General features: G+C 44.2%; 1 protein-coding gene and 1 long non-coding RNA gene across 3 annotated transcripts in view; one reads left to right on the top strand and one right to left on the bottom strand.

The window, feature by feature from the left end:
* The window catches only part of LZTR1 (leucine zipper like transcription regulator 1), a 67117-nt gene extending 46452 nt beyond the window's left edge, over positions 1-20665 (top strand). The window contains exons 14-20 of one of the 2 annotated variants that reach the window (XM_053243590.1): positions 1944-2113; positions 7854-8010; positions 9789-9915; positions 15335-15484; positions 16316-16421; positions 17621-17774; positions 20391-20665. In XM_053243590.1, the coding sequence (XP_053099565.1) occupies positions 1944-2113; positions 7854-8010; positions 9789-9915; positions 15335-15484; positions 16316-16421; positions 17621-17773 (863 nt within the window). In that variant the 3' untranslated portion in view covers position 17774; positions 20391-20665. The remainder of the gene's footprint in view (positions 1-1943; positions 2114-7853; positions 8011-9788; positions 9916-15334; positions 15485-16315; positions 16422-17620; positions 17775-20390) is intronic. The other variant, XM_053243589.1, reaches the window with a different exon arrangement.
* On the bottom strand, positions 2103-8547 carry LOC128322417 (uncharacterized). Its single transcript, XR_008305704.1, has 4 exons — positions 8097-8547; positions 6493-6568; positions 4810-4909; positions 2103-2415 (listed from the first exon to the last, which is right to left on the bottom strand). It is a non-coding gene; the product is annotated as an uncharacterized LOC128322417 (long non-coding RNA).
* Positions 20666-21227: the final 562 nt, after the last annotated feature.

Here is a 21227-nt window from a genome sequence, read left to right as displayed (position 1 = left end):
GTGAGGGCTTTGGACGTGGAGGTTCCTCCTCCAGAAGATACTATTACAGACCCTGTATACAGTTACCTGGCTACATCTATAGCTCTTTCCTCCGTGCTCCCATTGCTCCCATCCCTTGTGGCTGCTTCTAAGGCTGCTTGGTCAACTCTAGTGGCTTCTACTCTCCTTTGCAAAAAAAAAGATGGAGAACCTATACTGGGTCCAGAAAGCTTCCTGCCCTTTTCTTTTCAAACATCTGGCACCGAATTCTCTAGTAGTGGACTGCGCACTGCAAACCAAGTCTGCTCGGAAACCCGGATAAGGTCCTGCATCCTGATCCTGCCTTTTGCCCGAAGACCATGTCAGACTTTCATCTCAACCAGGACATAATACTACCTATGTTTTTCTGTGATCCATCTTTGCCTCTTGAACGTTCAGTGAATGCCCTAGATGTCCTCAGGTGTCTCCTTTATTTCTTAGATCGGACAAAGGTATTCAGGCGTTGTAACAAACTGTTCATCTTCTTTGCAGGAGCTAGTAAAAGTTTCACCATTTTTTGTTCAATTGGCTGGTACAACTGATTGTCTTTTGTTATAAGGCGTTCAGCCACCCTCTAAAATTCAACCGCATTCCACTAGGTCCATGGCTACCTCAATTGCCCACATGTCAAGCATCAGTATGAAGGACATTTGCAGGGCTGCCACCTGGTCCTTGGACATGCCTTTTGTCCATCACTATGCTGTAGACTTGTGTTTTCCTTCAGACGCCAATTTTGTTTGGGTGGTCTTGAAGAAATTACGGTAATCACTAGCACCCACCTCCTTTTACGGAAGCTAGTCACTCACCCATTTGTGAGGGATCATGGTTCCCTACAGAGACAAAAAGGTTGCTTACCTGTAACTTACAATCTCTGTGGGGTTCCATGGTCACTCACAACACCTGCCCGGCTGTCCCCTTTACTAGCTTAACATACGATGTTTACTTACCTGTGCTGCTGTGGATTGTATGTTTTTCCTCTATCTCCCAATGTTGTCAGTCACTTTGCAGTGGCCGATTCAGGAACTGAAGAGGCGTTCTACAGCTGGCTTTGTAGGCTCCGATATCACTACATCATAAAGGGCTGGAGAGTGCTTAGGAACATAGGAAACTGCCATATACTGAGTCAGACCATGGGTCTATCTAGCTCAGTATTGTCTTCACAGACTGGCAGCGGCTTCTTCAAGGTTGCAGGCAGGAATCTCTCTCAGCCCTATCTTGGAGAAGCCAGGGAGGGAACTTGAAACCTTATGCTCTTCCCAGAGCAGCTTCATCCCCTGAGGGGAATATCTTGCAGTGCTCACACATCAAGTCTCCCATTCAGATGCAACCAGGGCAGACCCTGCTTAGCTATGGAGAAAAGTCATGCTTGCTACCACAAGACCAGCTTTCCTCTGCTTAAAAGGAGCTATAGGTTCTTCCCAGGGCCTCCTGCACAGACGCAGAAGACCCAGTTGTGGGTGACCATGGATCCCCACCGCGATTATAAGTTACAGGTAAGCAACCTGTTTTTCTTTGTTTATAGCCATACTATTGTGATCAATCCAGGTAATCCACCAACAGACCCAAGCTGTGCTAGAGTTAATAGAGCTTTGGTATTCAGATATGCTAGAAATGTTTTATTGTCTAGAAGATCCACCCTTGGTTCCCTTCACTAAATATTTATCTTCTGCTCAAAATCATTTTCAGTAAAATAGGTTGATAAAATAGGTCATTGTTGCATTACATTGCATTATTTTGTGCAAAAGACACAAATGCCAAATGGGATGTGTCCTTCCTCCAGGGCAATTTAATCCTGGGCTTGTAACGCTTTGTTAGAACAATCTTGATGTCAGTGTTGGGAATCTTAACTGTCTTCTCTGCTTGCTATCACATGTGTCAGCCTCTGTGCAGTATATAGAATGAACTGGTTTACTTGTGTTATACAGGGCATGTGCAAGATGTACTGCTAATCATGGATGTGTACAAATTGGCCCTTAACTTCAAACTTTCCCGATTGGAACAACTATGCGTCCAGTACATTGAAGCATCGGTAGATCTTCAGAATGTGCTTGTTGTTTGTGAAAATGCAAACAAACTTCAGCTGGACCAATTAAAGGTAGGTTTGTTCTAGACTGCTCATTCAAAACAATTTATATAAAATAGATTGGTTCTTAAATATTACTAAAAAATCTGGGGTGTGATCCATTGAATCTATTAGAATGGGTTCTGCCCCTGCACTGAAGCCTGTCGGTGTGGAGTACCACAGCTCCTCCTGGCACTTGCACCCCACCCCATTTGGCCACGTGGCTATTTAAGGCAGGAGGAAGCACCGGTACTTCAGTTCCTTTGCAACCGCTGTAGCAATCGGTTCCTCGGTCACTATGGTTCCTCGTGCTGGTTCCTTGATCTGAGTGAGTTCTAAAGAGAAAGAAATTGTGTTATTGGTTTATCTGACCTTTGGACTGTGTATTTTGTATAATGGACTACTTGTGGTGAAAAATTGGACAGATACTTTGGCTTTAAAAACGGAACGACAATGGATACTCCAAAATGCTTAGAAAAAAGAATGGAGGAAAAAACATTTAAACGCTGCTCAAAATGCAAAGCAAAATTACCCTCACAAGGTAGCCATGATTTATGTTTGCTATGTCTGAGAGCAGCCCACAACACCTCTGCTTGTGTCTGCATTTGTTTTCAAAACAAATGCGATGCAACCGGGAGCTTCATTTGAGGGCTGCACTTTACGATGATGTATTAAGTCCCCCTGGTCCATATAAAGCAGGAACTCATCCATCTCTTAAGAAGAATGGCACTGGGGCTGTGGCTCCGACCCAGTCTAAGCCCTCATCACCTACTTTTAAGTCTCCAAAAGCTCTGCAATGGCATGGGGACAAAATGGCAGATGCATCAGAGCACGCCAAAAAGAAAACTTCAACATCAAAAGCAACTCCTCTGACTTCGGCACAGGAGGTAGTCTTTGTGTTGATATCTAGACCATCGACTGCTTTAATATCTAGACAAGAAGCGCCAAAACAAACTACTTTGATGCCGGCTTTGACATCGAAAGACCCATCATCAACATTGAAAGATCAACCATCAACATCGACGAGTGCCATCAATATCCAGACATCCACGTTGAGGGAAGTGACCATAGTAGTGTCATCACTGACATTCTCAGCATCGAACCATTGACTCCAAGGCCTTTATCTCCACCAGCACCTAAATCAGCACCAACATCGAGAGCGCTTTCTTTGTCACTGGCAGCAAGCTGTTGAGGTCCCCATCAACGCTGAAGGCAAAGCAATTGACCTCAACATTGAACACTCCGGTAATAACAGACTCTGTGGCATCTCAATACCGAGTGCCAGTTACTTTCAAGGTTGAGGAGGAGGACTCTCCAGGTGTCAGATAGTTGAGCATGTTGGATCCAAATACCACACAATCTCCACTGTCAATATTGGACTCCAACACGACCACCCTGTCCAACGTTTAGGGGTTTCCCACAAACAGAAGAGAGGGAGACACTTTCACTACCTCCAGAGATGACCTATTCAGAAGTGCCCTATACTTTAACGGTGGCACAATTGGCCACTTTGGCATCAGCATACATGTGGATTCTCTCATGGCGTGTCTCTTACTAGACAAGCGAGTGGCCTTGGCCAGACCTCTCCAGGAATGGCTTACAATTATGAGGAGGGCAGATCATGGAGGTCTGCAGGGTTTAATCCTCTGGCTAGAGCTTATTCACAATCTATTCCACTACACACGTCTGCCCACGCTCCAGCTTTATACAGCAGGACTACAGGGATTTCCAAAGACTTACCAAACTTATTCTAAGAGACATTACCCACAAAAGAACAAAAGCAACCAGGGCCAACATAATAAACAAGGAGAGGCCCAAAAGCAGCGCCTTTGAGGCCAGCATCAGCCCATCACACCTTCTGCCAACAGTGGACACTTTGCTAACATAAGCCTTCCCCAACACCAGAGGACTGAATTTGACTGCCTGCAACACCTATTAGGCACAAACACCACCTTAAGCCATCAACAACATCAGATTGGCAAGCCATGCCCAAGCATGACACCACATAACATTGGACCGAAGGATGTTGAAAATAGTCTCTGCAGGCTACGCTATAGAGTTGAAGGCCTGGTCAACTTTCAGAGGGCTTCGTTTCACAAAAGTGACTCCTGCTCTGCAACAAGAGGTACAGGATCTACTGTGCAAAAAAGCAGTTGTCGTGGTGCAATGGGCACAGAGGTGGGAAGGGTTCTACTCCTGCTGCTTTCAAATCCCCAAAAGGGGTGGTGGAATTTGGCCAATAATGGACCTGAGACATCTGAACAAGTATGTCCATGTAAAAATGTATAGGATTACAATGTTGCAAGACATTCTGCCACTTCTACATCAGGAGCAGTAGCTTGCAACGTTAGACCTTCTGGATGCTTACTTCCACATAGGGATCAGACCTTCATACCAAAGTATCTAAGATTCACAATGGGGACTTTGGTTTACCAATATCTGGTGCTACCATTTGGCCTCTGTACTGCCCCTCCTGTTTTCACAAAGTGCATGGCAGTGGTGGTAGCACACCTCCGGACCAAAGGGCTGGCGATTTTACCCATGCCTAGATGACTGGCTCCTGGCATCAAAGGACAGAGAAGGGTTAATTTCTCAGATGCAGTACTTGTTGCACCTTCTCCAGGACCTTGGGATAGAAGTCAACTGGAAGAAATCCCATCTAAACCCCGTGCCGTCAAACTCTTACATAGGGGCTGTTCTAAATACCCAGGCGGGAAGAGCCTACTTACCACAATAGATTCCAAACCATTGTGGAACTTTTACATCAGTTCCAGTCCGGTCCAATACAGCGTGCAAGACAGATTCAGGCCTACTAGGCCTTATGGCCTCCTGAAAGACAACAGTTCAGCATAAGCGCTTGAAAATGAGAAAATTACAGTTATGGTTCATATCCACCTTCCATCTGAATGTAGACAACCACCCCAAAAGGTTAATCATTCCACAGCAAATCCTCTGGTCATTGAGTTGGTGGACCCGTGCAGAAAATCTGCTGTGAGGAATCCCATTTCAACTGCAGACTCAATCAGTATGGGTGACAACAGAAGCCTCACTGGTGAGCGGGGTGGTGGGGGTGGTGTTGCAATGGCGGTGTGGCCAGGGATAGTGGAGTCGCTGGCAAAGGCAATTCTACATAAATTTCCCGGAACACTTGGCAGTTTTCCAGGCCATGAAGGCTTTTCTACCAATGCTCAGAGGGAGAACTGTGCAGTTACAATTGGACAACACAACAGCAATTGCCTACCTAAACAGGCGTGGGGGTGGGGGGGCAGTGTCCAGGCCACTCTGTGTGTTGAGCATACAAATTTGGCACTGGTGCATCAGAAACAGCATCACCCCTTTGGCCATTCACATAAAAGGGATGGAAAATGTCCTAGTAAACAATCTGAGTCGCTCATTCACCAGGGAAGAGCAGCATGAGTGGGAATTGGACAACAAGTACTTGCTTCCAATATTCAGAGCTTGTCGGTTCCCAAAATAGACTTGTTGGCGATGGCACTCAATTCCAAGTGCACAAGATACTGTTCAAGAGCAGGTCACAGCCCACAGTCTTTAGGGGACATGTTCCAGATGGACTGGCTACAACACTTATTGTACATGTATGCTCCTCTACCTCCATTAGGGAGAATGGTGGCTCATATTCTGATCTACAAAGTCAAATGCATCCTGATCACTCCATGGTGGCCTCAGCAACCATGATTTCCGCATCTATTCAAACTGTCCAACCACATGTACAGGAGGCTTCCTTTCTTCCAAGATCTTCTGTCACGAGAAAATGGTCAGGTACTGCACCCAGAGGTGCCCACTCTACAACTATAACATCATGGAAGCTAGGCTTCTAAATAAAATCTTCCTTAACAAGAGTAAGCCTTCCACTAGGAGAAACTATGCTAGTAAATGGAAATGGTTCACTTGCTATGCTGCCACAAACAATTTCCACTCTCTTAATGTGACTGTCCATCAGGTCCTGCTGTACCTAACCATGCTAAAGATCTTCCTGCTTTCCAGTGTCTCCATAAAGGTTCACTTAGCAGCAATCTCAGCAAGGCACCTGGGATGGAATGGAAAGATGGTAATTTCCCACCCCAGCTACAAGAGTTTTCTGAAGGGTTTCACCAATCTGTATCCTCCAGTAAGACAGCCATTGGAACAGTGGAGTATATCCTTGGTTCTTTCAGCTCTAACTGATACACTCTTTGAGCCCCTAGCTACAGCTAGCCTGAAGCTGGTTTCTCTAAAGACTGCCTTCTTAGTGGCTATACAACTGCCCACAGGGTAAGTGAACTTACAGCCCTGAGGATGGATGTGCCTTATGCACACTGCTACACAGATAAGGTGCTGCTATGTCCTGACATTACTTTCCTACCTAAGGTTGTGACAGACTTCTACATAAACCAAGACGTCGTGCTTCCTACCTTCTTCAGCATTCAGAGCACGGCTCTTGAAAAAGCCCTGCATTCCCTGGATGTCCGAAGGGCCCTTCTAGTCTACCTGTCAAGAACAAAGATGATTAGAAAGACACAAAAAATGTTCATACCCTACAAAGGAATGTCTATGGGTCAGGCCTTGTCAAGACAAAGGCTATCCCACTGGCTAGTAGAGTTAATCCGAATGACTTACAAGTTACAAAAGTCCAGCCTCCCAAGTCCGTCAAGACACATTCAACCAGAGCTTACGGTGGCTCAGCGGCTCATTTATCTGGCATATCATTTCGGGATATTTGTAGGGCTGCAACCTGGTCCTCAAAACAGCCCTTCGTAAGGCACTATGCCATTGACTTACATTGTGCAATGGAAGCTAGTTTTGGGTGAGGTGATCCCAAAAGGGTGTTATAGTGACACTAGTGCTTCCTCCTCTTAAAGGAGCTAACTGAAGATCCATTCTAATGGATTCAGTGGATCACACCCCAGATAAACAGGATGCTCACCGGTAACTGATGATCTGGTAGTGATCTGCTGACATCCATTAGACCCTCCCGAACCTCCCCTCTGCAGCAGTGCTCAAGTCTTCTACATAGAACTCATCTTTTGCTCCAAAGATGTTTGGTTGCTCCGGCGGTCTTCAAGGAACTGAAGTACTGGTGCTTCCTCCTGCCTTAAATAGCTACGTGGTCACATGGGGTAGGGTGCAAGCATCGAGAGGAGCTGTGGTCCTCCACACCAACAGGCTTCAGCGCAAGCACAGAACTCATTCTAATGGATGTCAATGGATCACTACCAGATCATCAGTTACAGGTGAGCAACCTGTTTTTCTGAATCCATTTCAGCTATTTGCAAATGTAGTCCTTTTGTCTGTATGAGACCACTAGGATTGCCTCTTGCAGCCAGTCATAATCACTAGGAGCAAATGGAGCTACTCCACCTCCATAAGTTTTTAGCTTATTTCAATTGCATGTGGAGCTAACAGATTGTGTTGAGCAGGGTATGTTTAGGGGAGCCTTGTTTACACAACTGGGAATGAAGAACACAATATAAGGATAAACTGGCCCTGAAATTGTGTCTGACAACAGTGGATAAAGTAGGAGATTGAATGTAGCTGCCGCATCGGGGAAATCATCAGTAAATGCTGTTGCATATTGGGACAACCAGAATTAGCATCTCAAACATTATAGAGTTTGCTGTAATATTGGAGAAAAAGGGAGTTCTAATTTTGTACCATTATAGAACATTCTCTAGGGAGTAGAGGCTGGTTGATACATTTTTCAAAGGGAATTTAGAAAAAAAAATTACAAAAAATTGTTTCTTTTGCTGAGTGATGATTTGTGTGTTTATTTTAGGAACATTGCCTGAATTTTGTGGTGAAAGAATCACACTTTAATCAGGTAATAATGATGAAAGAGTTTGAACATCTTTCGTCATCTTTGATAGTAGAGATAGTACGAAGAAAACAGCAGCCTCCTCTTCGAACACATTCCGATCAGCCTCTTGATATTGGTAATATACCTTTCTCCCTAAATCAAAGTTTGCTTGAGATTCGTGCATGAGTGTAGACATGAACTCAAATACTGAATGCTGAATACCTCAGATTGTTGCTCTCCTGTAGTTCTGCGTGGATAACTGCTTTGTTAGCTGTTACAAGAGTAGAGAAGGAAATGTAGGGGCAGAATAGCATCTGGAAAATTATGTTTTGAAAAAACTGAATAATTTGATGAATAATATGATTTTTAAATGTAAGCTTGATACCATAGGTTTCTTTGGGGAGGGAAGGGAAATCTGACAACTGTCTAGTTCTTACTGATAGCTTGAGGAAGAATGGGGTAAATTCTGCTAGAGGGACATGGATTCAGCTTAGCCTTTCTCCCCTTCCCCTCCCCCACCCCAAAGAATTGCAGATGACACCCAGCTCTATCATTTCCATAATCTAGGGAGGCACTGGAAGTTCTAAACTGGTGTTTTGTGGCAGTTTGGTATTAGAAGAGTGAATAAAACCCGATTCAGACATTCAACTGAAAAGCATCCAAACACGCATAGTGCCAAAACAAGTTGGATGTCCTGTCACTCACCCCTCTACATCACTGCTCACAGTTACAATGGTGTTTATCTGAAGAACGAAACACTGTAACTGTGATGGCAGGTGCTTCCATGATCAGCAGCCTGGATCACGGTGCTGTAACCGTGTTTGGATTCTTTGGAGTTGAACATCCAAATAGGGCTTAAATCAAACTTAATCCAGGTAAAATGTAAGTTAGTGCAGTCATCTCCAGTTTGAACGACTCCTTGAAGACACTCTGAAAACTTCATTTGGTCCAGTATGTAGCCTAGAAGATTTTGTCTGGGGCATAGAGATTGGATTTTGTTATGCTGATCTTTTATCAACTTCACAGACTACATACTGGACCAAGTTTGTTTCCAAGGTACTGATTATGACCTTTTTAAGTGGCCTAAATGGCCTGGCACCAGGGGGAATTAAAAACTGCCTCTCATAGAAACTTAGCCATGACTTTTATTCTTCTACTAGCTGGGCTGGGCGCAGAGCATTTGCACCTCTGGCCGGCCCACCCACCGGCCGCCTTTTTCTTCCCCCACCCCACTCCCACTGCTTTCAGGCCAGCCCATTTCTTTTCCCCATCACCTGCTTCTGGCCAGCTGGCCTGCTTTGTCTCCCCCGTGCCCGCTTCTCCACTCCCCCCACCGCTTTCAGGCTGGCTAGCCCTCTTCCCACCCCCCAGCTGACCACCCCCTGCTTGCAGCTGGACTCAGCCACCATTTTCTTCCCTCCCACCCATCCTGTGGCTATCTGGCAGCTCTCTGAACTCTTGCAAGAGCTGCCATGCATGAGATTAGCCACAAGTATGCCTTAGAAAATTAAATATATCGATGGAGGCCCTCCTTTGTGTTCCCCTGCCATTGATGGCATGGTAATTATCTAATAGGGATATGGCATTCTCAGGTTGTAGTTCCTACTCTACAGAATGCCCCCCTCCCCCCACCCCAGGAAGGGCAGAAGATCATATCCTTCAGAGTCAGTGAAGATCATATTATTTTGGTGAGCTTTTTAGACCTTGTAAAAGTAGTCTCTCTGGAATTTGCTTTATTATGTTGCTGGCTTTCATTAATATTTTTTTTTTAACATAAGCTGCCTCGAATGTATTTTTGTGCAGCAAAGTATATATCAATCAATAAACTAAACTAAAACCAACACAGAGATATGGTTAAGCTTAATGTTAAATATATTGTGATCCATATTTTGTTCCCCATATGCTCTTATTAAGGAACCTCATTGATTCAGGATATGAAAGCTTACTTGGAAGGTGCTGGACTAGAATTCTGTGATATTATACTACTCCTAGATGGTCACCCAAGGCCAGCTCATAAAGCTATTCTTGCAGGCCGTTCCAGGTATGTGTCCACTCCAATCAGCCATTCACTAACACAAAATTATAACTGGGGTATGTTGAGACATTACTTTCTTTTCTCTGTGTAGGAAAATGGAGCACAGGCCTCTGACTTGTGCACTCCCTGCCCACTCCTCCTTATTCCTATTGCACGTAGAAGTGAACACCTGAACTAAGGAATCCTGCTGCAGTTTGAGTGCAGGATCTCCATTGACACTAGACATGAAACAAACTGAGCAGGTTCAATATCCAAATCCTGAGAGATCCCATGCTGAAATAACCATTGTTATTTGGTTTCAAATCACCATCCCAGTTTGGATATTGACTTCTATAGACAAAGAAAGGATGAAGAAATGAGTGAGACCAAAGAATTTTTGATCTTATTATGCATGTCTGTAAAGTTCCACCTTGTCCTATGTAGAGGGTTCCAGACGGCCTCACAATTATTGTCCGGCAATCTGTTCCTTTCACAGATTGCACCAGGGAACTGCTGCCTCTATCCAGGGGAATGATAGAGCTCCTTCTCCTGGCAGCTCTCCTCCTGGACTAGCCCCTCAGCACTCGCCAGCTCTGGTTTATATAACCCTTGGTAGGTGGGTAAGAACTCTTGTGAGAACTCAGGCCAGGATCTCGTGCGAGTTGCCCCTGATCCTGTGATGACTTGCTGTCTTCAAGCAACAGTGCATTGCTATCCTGTAGGGGCCAGATAGACATTCCCTGGCCAGGGCAAGCAACCACCTCCAGTGCTGTATGGCCAGGAGGGACTGACACCAGCCACACTAGGAGGGTAGATTCCTGAGTGCCAGCCCAATCTCTTGTGGTGGCCCATGGCCCGTTGGGGGATCCCCAACATACTGCCAAGCCAAGGTTCCTCCCTCCTCCTTGGAGGCTCTTGAAAGGAAATCCATGTTGGCATTATCGACACCCCCCCCCTTTGGTGACAGACAGTAAAACGATATGGCATCAATGACAGATACCACCACAGGGTTCCAAGTCTGGTTGGCACACCCTTCCGTAGTAAGCTGGTCAACGGAGTGGCCTGAGAGGCAAAATGTGGTACAAACTTCCATTCCCCACCGTTCCCAGTAATCACCTGAGGAGCTTTTTGGTCTGTGATGGCTCTACCTGTTGGAGAGTGGATACCTTACCATCCTGGGGATGTATCAGGCCTTGTCCCACGATGTATCCCAGATACTTTAACTCTCAGGCTGCCAACAGTGCCTTCCTTAGGTTGGCCGTTAGGCCGGCCTCCGTAAGGGCCTGGATCATTGTGTGCAGGTGCTTCAAATGGTCAGCCCAGGAGGGGCTGAAGATGACTGTGTCGCCTAAGTAGACCAGGGTGAAGTCCCGACAGTGCGACAGCATCTGGTTGACCAGTCTTTGGAACGTTGCTGCGGCCCCGTGAAGGCTGAATGGCATCATTATGAAGTGAAAAAAGTCTTGCGGACTAGCGAAGGCCATCTTCCTGCAGTCTTGCTCCTGCAAAGGGATTTGCCAGTAACCCTTTGTGAGAGTAATAGACAACAGGTAAGCAGAGGCTTCCAGTTGCTCAATCATCAGATCAGCCCATGGCATAGGATACGCATCAAAGGATGCCACCTTGCTCACCTCACAGAAGTCTATGCAGAACTGGATCGAACCGTCAAGCTTGGGCACCATCACGATGGGGCTGTGCCAGGGGCTGTGAGATGGCTCGATGACTCCAGGGGACAACATAGCTTGCACTTCGCTCATCACTGCCTCCCTCTGTTTCCACGGCATAGACCTCCACATGGCTTATAACACCACCCTGGTGGGGTTATAATCTGATGTTCGGTCTGAGTAGTACGTCCTGGTGTATTTGAGAATAAGTGAGGGAACCTGGACAGTTCTTCTTGTAACTGCTGTTTTTGGCTCTCCATTACCCCAGGAACTATCCTGGGGGTTATGTCTGCACTGGTGTCTGTGTTCTGTTGCAAGCACTGGCCTCCTTCATCCAGCCTTCATTCCACCCACTGTTTAAGGTGGTTCAGGTGGAACTGTTTCAAGGCTCTCTTGCCAGAACAACAGGTGACCTCATAGTTTACTGACCCTAGTTGTCATGTTATGCAAAAAGGACCCAACCACCAGCTGGCATGTGGTCCCGGAAGCACGCCTGCACAGACCAGTGCTCAGGAGCCCTTGGGTAGGGTCTGTTCCCGAGGGGTTCTATTATAGTAATATGATTGTTCTTCTTTAGCAGCATAGAGGTTGACCTAGGCAGCTCCCTGTACATTTCTCAGTCCTTGTAATTGCTCCATGTATTATCCTACCGGCTTTGCAGTGGGAGGATAGGAACCACGGGGCCCCCAGCGTTCTCCGGGAGTGGTTGCAATGGGGCCTGTTGCCAGGGGGCCTGTTGGTAGCTCTTTGGCAGACTGGACAGGAGCAGCAGTAGGCCCTGACCCCCTCGCACACTGAAGGCCAAAAAAATTCTCATAACACTCTGGCCAACATATCCCGGGGTCTCTGATGGCTTGCCCATGGAGAGTTGTGGGCATTTTGGAGAATCTCCTTCTGGTAGCTTTTGGGCACCATTAGCTGTATCATGTTCAGCCCTCTTGCTGCCTCCCGTGTCACCAGCCATAAAACCCCATCCCGCTGTTCTGTCCGGGGCAGCCGGTTTGCAAGCTGCGAGTCTTGGACATCCCGCTCTTTTACAGCTATGTGATCATGAAGAACTTGTAAGGACGGATTGCTCCCTTGGGCTTGGACAAAGTTGGGTTTGGCAGTGAACCCAGGTAACAGCGGGTCGTCTCCTTGTACGCCAACGTGCCTGCAGTGTCATCAGCTTCCACAGTAGGCCATCTAGACTGCGCCTCTTCCTCGGCAGCAAGGACCAGGGGTTCCTTGGGGTGGGTGGCCTTGTGCAACATGGCACTGAAACCCAGGGCATCACACCCCACCAACAAGTCACAAGCAAGTCAGGCATCACTAAAAGTTTCGGCGAACACTGCTCTCCTCGCAGGATCACTTGCAAACGGATCACATCCAATTGTCTCCAGTGCCAATGTACATAGGCCACTCTCCCTGTCCCCTGCCGAGGTGTCTGCGTCGAGACCAATGACTCATAGATCATTGAAACAGAGCTCCCGGAGTCCAGAAGCGCTTGCACAGGCCTGCCGGAAAGCACAGCTGGGACCCACAATGGTTCTCTCTCGCTGTTGGGGCCCTTGGTACCCCATGCAACCCAGTCCTGCCAGTTGGTAACCTGGGCCAATCCCCCAGCCGGAACTGTATGGACCAAAACCCCTGCCTGTGGGTCTCCTCCATTATCTTGTAATGGTCCAATATAGCCTGTTTTACTGCCTCATAGTTGACTATGTCTTGGTGGGGAGTGCCCTTACAGAAGTTTGAGCCGGGTCAGTCAAATAGGGACCCAATATGGTGGCCCATTGAGGGTGAGGCCATTGGGTCGCTTCAGCAGTCTGTTCAAACGTGAGTAATAAGGCTTCTGCATCATCATCTATCGTTAGCCTGGTGAATTGGAACACCGTGGGGTGGTAACCGCCCCAAAGCCCTTCAGCCCCAGCAACCCTAGCAGTAGTTGGCAACTGGGCAACAAGCCCTTCGCAAATGACCTTCACCAGGTCCACTTGTGCTGTCTGTTGTTGCTGCATTAACTCTCGAGTGTAGTTGGCCTGCTGCTCTGCCAACCACTGCCCAAACTGGGTTAGATCCATACTCCAATCCAGTAGTTGTGCCTTTACATCCCACAAAATAAACCCCAAAGTACTTCCCTGTGTTCCTTTATCCCGGGTTTCGGCACCAGTTGTAAGGTTCCACCTCCTCCTGTGTAGAGAGTTCCAGATGGCCTCAGAATTATGGCCACTGGGGAAGTGCTGTTCCACCATCCAGCAATCTGTTGCTTTCACAGACTGCCCCAGAAAACTGCTGCCTTCCAGCTCTCCAAGGGGGTGATAGAGCTCCTCCTGGGAGCTCTCCTCCTGGACTGGCCCCTCATCACTGGCCAGTTCTGGTTTATATAACCCTTGGCAGGTGGGGCAAGCCTCCTAAGAACTCAGGCCAAGAGCTAGCATGAGTTGCCCCGATCCTACGATGACTCACCGTCTTCAAGCAACGCCATGCTGCTATCCTGTGGGAGCCAGGCAGATACTCCCTGGCCAGGGCAAGCAGCCACCTCCAGGGCTGCATGGCCGGGAGGGACCAATACCAGCCACACTAGGAGGGTAGGTTCCCAAGTGCCGGCCCGATCTCTTGCGGTGGCCCGCAACCTGTTTGGATTCCCGACATAGGCATTGGGGTGGAGGGGCAGGGATGAAGTGATACCAAACAGTCCCTAAGAATTATATTTTAGTATAACAGCAAAGATAATTTTATTGATTGTGTACATTTGACTAATTACTAGATTAAGTTATAGTGGCAAGTAAAATAAATGTCTGTTTAATTACCATAGTTAAACTACCACCTTTCAATGCCTATAATAACAGGGATACAAAAACTGAATATCAATGAGAAATGCTGAAGTAACAGATTCCTAAGTATAAGGGAATCAATTTGATAAGAAGTTAATGTATACATTGTTCAAGAGAGGACATAGAATATAGTAAAGGATAATTTACTAAAATTCTTCTTTAAAAGGAAAGATTCTTAGGCAATTAATTTGTGGTTCATTTTTTAGGAATACCCCACTACTGCTTCCCCTCACCCCCAGAATCCTCATTGGGATGGGTAGAGTACTTGCTTTGCATGCAAAAGGTCCTGGGTTCAACCCCTAGGGTCTCCAGGTAGGACTGGAGAAGATCCATATCTGAAAAGCCTGGAAAGCCACTGCCAGTTTGCATAGACAACACTGGGCAAGATGGACCAAATAAGATAACTTCCTATGTTCATCCACTTTTCACTTGCTGGACAACAAATAGGAACATAGGAAGGTGCCATATACTGAGTCAGACCATTGGGCATGCACTCAACTCCTCCCTGTGGCTTCCAGCAGCATCTGGTGGGCCACTGTGTGAAACGGGATGCTGGACTAGATGGGCCTTGGGCCTGATCCAGCAGGGCTGTTCTTATGGTCTATCTAGCTCAGTATTGTCTTCACAGAATGGCTGTAGCTTCTCCAAGGCTGAAGGCTGGAATCTCTCTCAGCCCTATCTTGGAGAAGCCAGGGAGGGAACTTGAAACCTTCTGCTCTTCCCAGAGCGGCTCCATACCCTGAGGGGAATATCTTACAGTGCTCACACTTCTAGTCTCCCATTCATATGCAACCAGGGCAGACCCTACTTAGCTAAGGGGACAAGTCATGCTTGCTACCACAAGACCAGCTTTCCTCTCCCCTACTTAATCTGTGAAGTAATTGTATGAAAACTAGACAAGTGTGGAAAAGCCACTTTAACTGCTTACCCTGTTTTTCTTCTTGCATTTCTATATTTGCATGTTCCCAGTTACTTTGAAGCCATGTTCCGTTCTTTTATGCCAGAAGATGGGCAAGTTAATATTTCTATAGGTGAAATGGTTCCAAGCAAACAAGCATTTGAATCTATGCTAAGATATATTTATTATGGTGAAGTGAACATGCCTCCTGAAGATTCCCTGTATCCTTTAATATGCTGGAGCTGATTCATTTTAACGAATGTGCAAAAACATACTTAATACAGCATTGTTGTATTTCCAGTTCAGTTTTTTCTGAAGTATAAATGTACAAGTTCACTCTTCTTTCTTGTATGAGCCAGTAATTCTTTAGCAATTAATAAATCGAACATCCAGAGTAATGGATTTACCTTAATGAATTTTTAAGGGTATAATAGGATTTTGGGGAAATTGATATCTCTTTGAATATTAAAGCAGAAAAAAAATAAATTGAGACCACATCTTGTGAGCAATCATTCAAAAGCTCATACAAGTTCCTTCTTTCCCCTCTCTTAACTTAAGACAGTTAAAACTGGAAGCTGTTTGGATACTTGCTTTGTTCTCAGTTTTGGAAAAAAAGCTCAGGATAATTTCCAAGGCACCATTCCTCCCTGACCTTGTGTACAGCCTGCCCCCTCGCCTCCCTTTTTAATCTTAGGTAGGCAGACAGATATTCTTTTCAGGAATCTAGCTCACCCCAAGAACTGATTCTCTTCAAGGACAACAGTTCTGCTCCCCCGCCCCTTTTGCTTATAATGTTTCTTTCCAGAATGTTTTAGTTCACAGAAAATCTGGTAACATCTGCTGCATAGTCAAAGCGGCAGCAGTATGCATGGCCCAGAGCCAAGGACAACTTTCAAAGAGGCAGCCAGCTGCAATTATAACAATAACACATTAGAGAGAACGCAGGCAGAGGTCAAATCTCTGTTCGTCCTTATAGCCACTTCATTTAGGTTTATGGTACCTTTGTTCCTTGCAACTTGAAACATGAATTCTCTTTAACTGGCTTTTTTTAGCTATCTCTTTGCTGCCCCTTATTATTATGGATTCTACAATAACAGACTCCAAGCATATTGTAAGCAGAACCTGGAAATGAATGTTACTGTGGAAAATGTACTCCAGGTAATTGTTACCACCTAATCAGTTTGAAACTAATTGTAATTAGTCCCTAACAGGTTTCTTATTCTCTATGGGAAATAGTTTATAAGGTCCATAAATTTTTGCCTGGAGGATTTTTAAGATTAATTCACGTTTCCAGATAGATATACAGCTAGAAAAAGCTAAATGCACTCCTTCCCCTAGAAAACTGTACAGTTCTCTGTAAAATCATTGAGATTTAAATGCATCTGACTATCTCTAAATCTAGAAGTATGATAAGGAATACTTTGCCTCTTAGTTCAAAAAAGCAACTGTGATTCCCTGATAAACTACCTCTGTATACAGTATATAGCTGTGACTAGTTCCCCCAACCACCTAATGGTGCAGCAGGGAAATGACTTGACTAGCAAGCCAGAGGTTGCCAGTTTGAATCTCCACTGGTATGTTTCCCAACACCTATGTCGGGCAGCAGCAATATAGGAAGATGCTGAAAGGCATCATCTCATACTGCGCAGGAGATGGCAGTGGTAAACCCCTCCTCTACCAAGACAAACCCCTCCTCTACCAAGACAACCACAGGGCTCTGTGGTCACCAGGAGTCGACACCGACTCAATGGCACACTAGTTCCCCCTAGTTCCTTTTACCAATTCCCTACAAGAAGCCACTTCTGTGTATGAAATTGTGCCATTTCTGTGTTTAGTTTATAATGTAATGATCCTCCACATGCACAAATCATTGCACATGTATCTTCTACAAGCAGTGAAGGCCCAGCTTTGAGGTCTTGCATGGTTTGCAAGCCTGGTTTGTGGGCAAGCCATGGTTTGCCATGCTCAAATGAGATAGCAAACGTTTAGAAGTTTAGAAGCTTTAAATCTGTGAAGAGAAGGAAGAGGAAGCGAGAGAGTGTGTTAGCCCCAGCCAAACCATAATCTAGCATTATGTCTGACTGACCCCATAATGTGAAGAGGCCATGATAAAGGACCAGATTCTTCATATATTTCTGCAATAGTCTATAATGTAATGAGACTAGAAATTGTCCAAAGTTTTTCCAGACAAGGGCTACAAAATAAAATCTAAAATATAATAAAATTGAAAGGGTGTATGATCAGTCTACAGTTCTGTCCAATTTGTCTTGTTGACTTTGAGACAGCAAAATTTATTCTGTAAAACCTCTTCTTGTACCTTCCAATACAGATGAAAAAGCTTTAATGCTCTGTTTCAGATTTTAGAGGCAGCTGACAAGACCCAGGCTCTGGACATGAAGAGACACTGCCTGCATATCATTGTTCACCAGTTCACCAAGGTTGGTTGGATGTTTTCTGGGGTTCTGGGCATCTGCTGTCCCCTTTCACTGCCATGGTTGAAAACAGCTTAAGGTAGTCCTCCATTTCATTCTTGTTCCTCCCTTTGGACTGTGTGCTATGTTTTTATAACTGCCTTTAATATTGAAAAATATATAACTGATGACATTTTTAAAATTTAAGATTATCTGTCTATCTATCTGTCTATCTATTTGATTTGTATACCACCCTTCCAAAATGGCTCAGGGCATTTTCAGCATCCATTACCTTATCTGTGGTATTCTTTAAATATTTACTGTATCATGTACAAAGTCTCCAACATGTTTCTTTGTGTGCTGTTTATTGGTCATGTAACACATACAGTGTACTTTCTGGTAATAACTGTAAATAGAACTTTCTCAGCTTTCTGTTGAAATGGAATACTTTTCATCCCATTTTGATAATAATAAGTGTGTTCCTGAAATGATAAGATACTTTGTATTGGCCAAGATCCAGAAAACTGTGAAACTGGTTCTGTGAGTATAAGGAGGCTTGGACCTGTGTTTTTAAAAAGTTTGGACCTGTGTTTTTAAACATCAGTCTTCTGGGTCACCTGCTGAAAAGACAGTAGTCAAACATTCCTTTGAGTTAGCTCAAATCCATTTTGTGAAGCAACGATCTATTATTTTTATAGCACCATGGCTGATTTGGTAGTGCCCTCACTGTTCAGTCTAAATGTACCTTTCCATTCCAGGGTTGCATTCTTGTGGGGGAGGGTGGGGTGGAAAACCCTTTGCAAGGCTACAACAGAATCCAGCTGTTCATGGCACTTATGTCCAGTGTCCATGAAACTTTTTCTCTATCTGTGGAGCATTTTTCTAACTCTTAAAAATTATTTATTTATTTTAATTACCCACCATGAATTCTCTTTTTATATTACATCTGCCATTACACTAACTAGCTCTTGGCTTGTGTATGTATCCTGGCCATTGTATTTGAATTACCTACATTTTAGTTTTACACAATCGTTAAAAACTATTGGAAGTGTTTTTAAGTTTCATCTTTTAAAAGTCATAATTTTGTGTTTCATTTTTCTGTTGAATTTCAAAGAATCTCATCATGATTTCTGAAAAACTATGCTTTGCTTAGTTGCAGAATAATGAGGACCAGGAAAGAGGAAGGGGGGATTTTAGGAATCAACTACTTTTTCAATCATCAGTGCTTATATGATGAAATGTGTTTTGTTGAATTAGTTTCCTGTGTCTAGCTTAGACCACCTTTTCTTAGTTAGAGATGTGCACAAGGCGGTTCAGCAACACCTTTGGGAAGCGCCAAACTGGCTCAGGTGCCTGCAGCTGAACCAGTTCAGCGGAGCAGGGAGTGGTTCCCTTAAGAAGTTCCCTTACCTGCTCCGCTACTGCCCCACTGCTTTTCCAGGTGCGGCACCTAGAAAAGTGGTGGGGCAGCAGCAGATTAAGGGAACTTCTGCCTGTCCACATCTGCACTTTCATTGTGCATCTGCACTTTTAAAAAAATGATTTGTATTATATTTTGTGTTTAGTTTTTATCTTTTGGTCTGTTACGACTTAATGTGTTATATGTTTTATTTCATGTTTTAATGCTGTGTTGTGAGCTGCCCAGAGAACAGTTTGTTATGGGGTGGCTAACAAAGATGATGATGATGATTAATTATTATTATTATTATTCGTGCACATCCCTATGCTTGGGTAAAGAAACAATGTTGATTTTGATGAAGCTTTATGGATGCATTAAAATTTGTCCAAAGTAGAATAGTTCTAAGGGTATTAGGTATTAAATAATTATAACTTCATTTTCCTGGAGTTTATTTTCTGATTATTCTGTGTATTTGAGATTTAACCCTTCAGTATAATGCAGTACCCTTTTCTTCCTCAGTGTGTGGCAGATTTCCACAAATATTAAGAACACCATTCTCTTGATGCTGCTACTGTCCCACTTCGTTTGACCTATAAAGCCAAATATGTTTACTGAGAATATAATAAATTTCTGAAGTAGAAATGTTATAGTGCAGCTTTCCTTTGCTTGATGCAAAAATAGGTGGATGAAACTAATGATATGTAGCGGTCTGTTATACATTTTTGTGCTTTCAGTAAGATACATTATGCTTTACTACTTACATCTACCCATGCAACTGTAGGAAAAAATATTAGGGAATGACATAATACAAAAACAATGGCATGTTTCTAATGCTGTAAAGAAAAAAATACAAGAACTGTTACAAAGAAAAGGAAATATGGTGTATGATGTTTTTTTCCTGTTTCAGTAAAGATTATACTGTCTCATAGGAAAATTATGGTCTTGGCTTAGAATTTCAAAACAGCAGTCAAAATCAAAGCAGGTTTTCAGAAGACTTTGTTTCTTTCTCCTACCAGGAGTGTAGTGTTCTTTTGAAAACCTTGTTGCAGGTGGCACAATTTTAGGGAAGCAGGGGGTAGATGAGAATATACATATTACAAATAGTGAATGTATGCTTCATATTTCAAAAATGAGACCTTCATGTTGGTCCCAAATGGGAATTTTGTGATTTTTTGAAAGTTTAGCATAGCTTATACTATTAGAATTAGAATATAATGGTGCCTGTAACATCTGTGGATTTGATTATTCTGTGTATTTGAGACATTAATTGGAGTTAGTGATAACTCTGTTTTTTTGTTGTTTTTTTCCCTACTGAAGGTCTCCAAGTTGCCAAATCTTCGGTCCCTCAGTCAGCCTCTCCTACTTGACATCATAGAGTCATTAGCAAATCACATATCGGACAAACAATGTGCTGAGCTTGGCTCTGATATCTAAGACTTCCTGTATCTTGCACTCATTCTTCAAGAAGTTGCACTCTTCCTATATGTACCATCTCTGTCTCTCTGACTTCTGTCATCATTCATTCACACTGATCTGATGAAAATGTCATTGCAATATAACCCAGGGTCTTATTAAAGCAAAACTATAACTGAGTGTGTGGCAGAACTTCCTGGTTTTCTGTCGACAGGCTTGAACTTTAATCTGATATTATTATAGGTGTAAAGAAGATGTGAGATGATGCCTGGCCGTGATCAAACTATAAATTATTTGCATAAGTATTAGTCATACCTCTATGATTCTTTGCCATTGAGAATATAGTTTTTAGATTTCCACTGTTAGGACTGAGTTGTATCACAGCACAAAGAAGTTGCTTCCCCTTCCCATCCATACCCTCTGCTGCCTGACATGATTCCTTATAAACAGGAGGATGGAAATACAGAAGCCTCAGAGACAACCTCAGGCCCTGCTGGGGATGGTTTCCAGTAACAATGAATGTAGTGGATCAGCTAAAACTGTGTTCTACACTGGCATCTGTTGACAAAATGCATCCAGCATGTATTTGCTGACTAATAATTATTTCTTTCTTAGTGTCTAAGCAGATGTCACCTAGAAACAGATATATCATCCCTTTTACTGTATGTGTACATTTATAATTAAAGGTTTAATATTCGTCCTGCGAAATATAGTGGCAAAGAACTGTACATTTATATTGGA

Source organism: Hemicordylus capensis, chromosome 4 (assembly GCF_027244095.1).
Source record: "Hemicordylus capensis ecotype Gifberg chromosome 4, rHemCap1.1.pri, whole genome shotgun sequence".
NCBI classification, from domain to species: Eukaryota; Metazoa; Chordata; class Lepidosauria; order Squamata; family Cordylidae; genus Hemicordylus; species Hemicordylus capensis.
The sequence above is the reverse complement of the archived record's forward strand: the minus strand, read 5'-3'. Positions and strand labels throughout refer to the sequence as shown.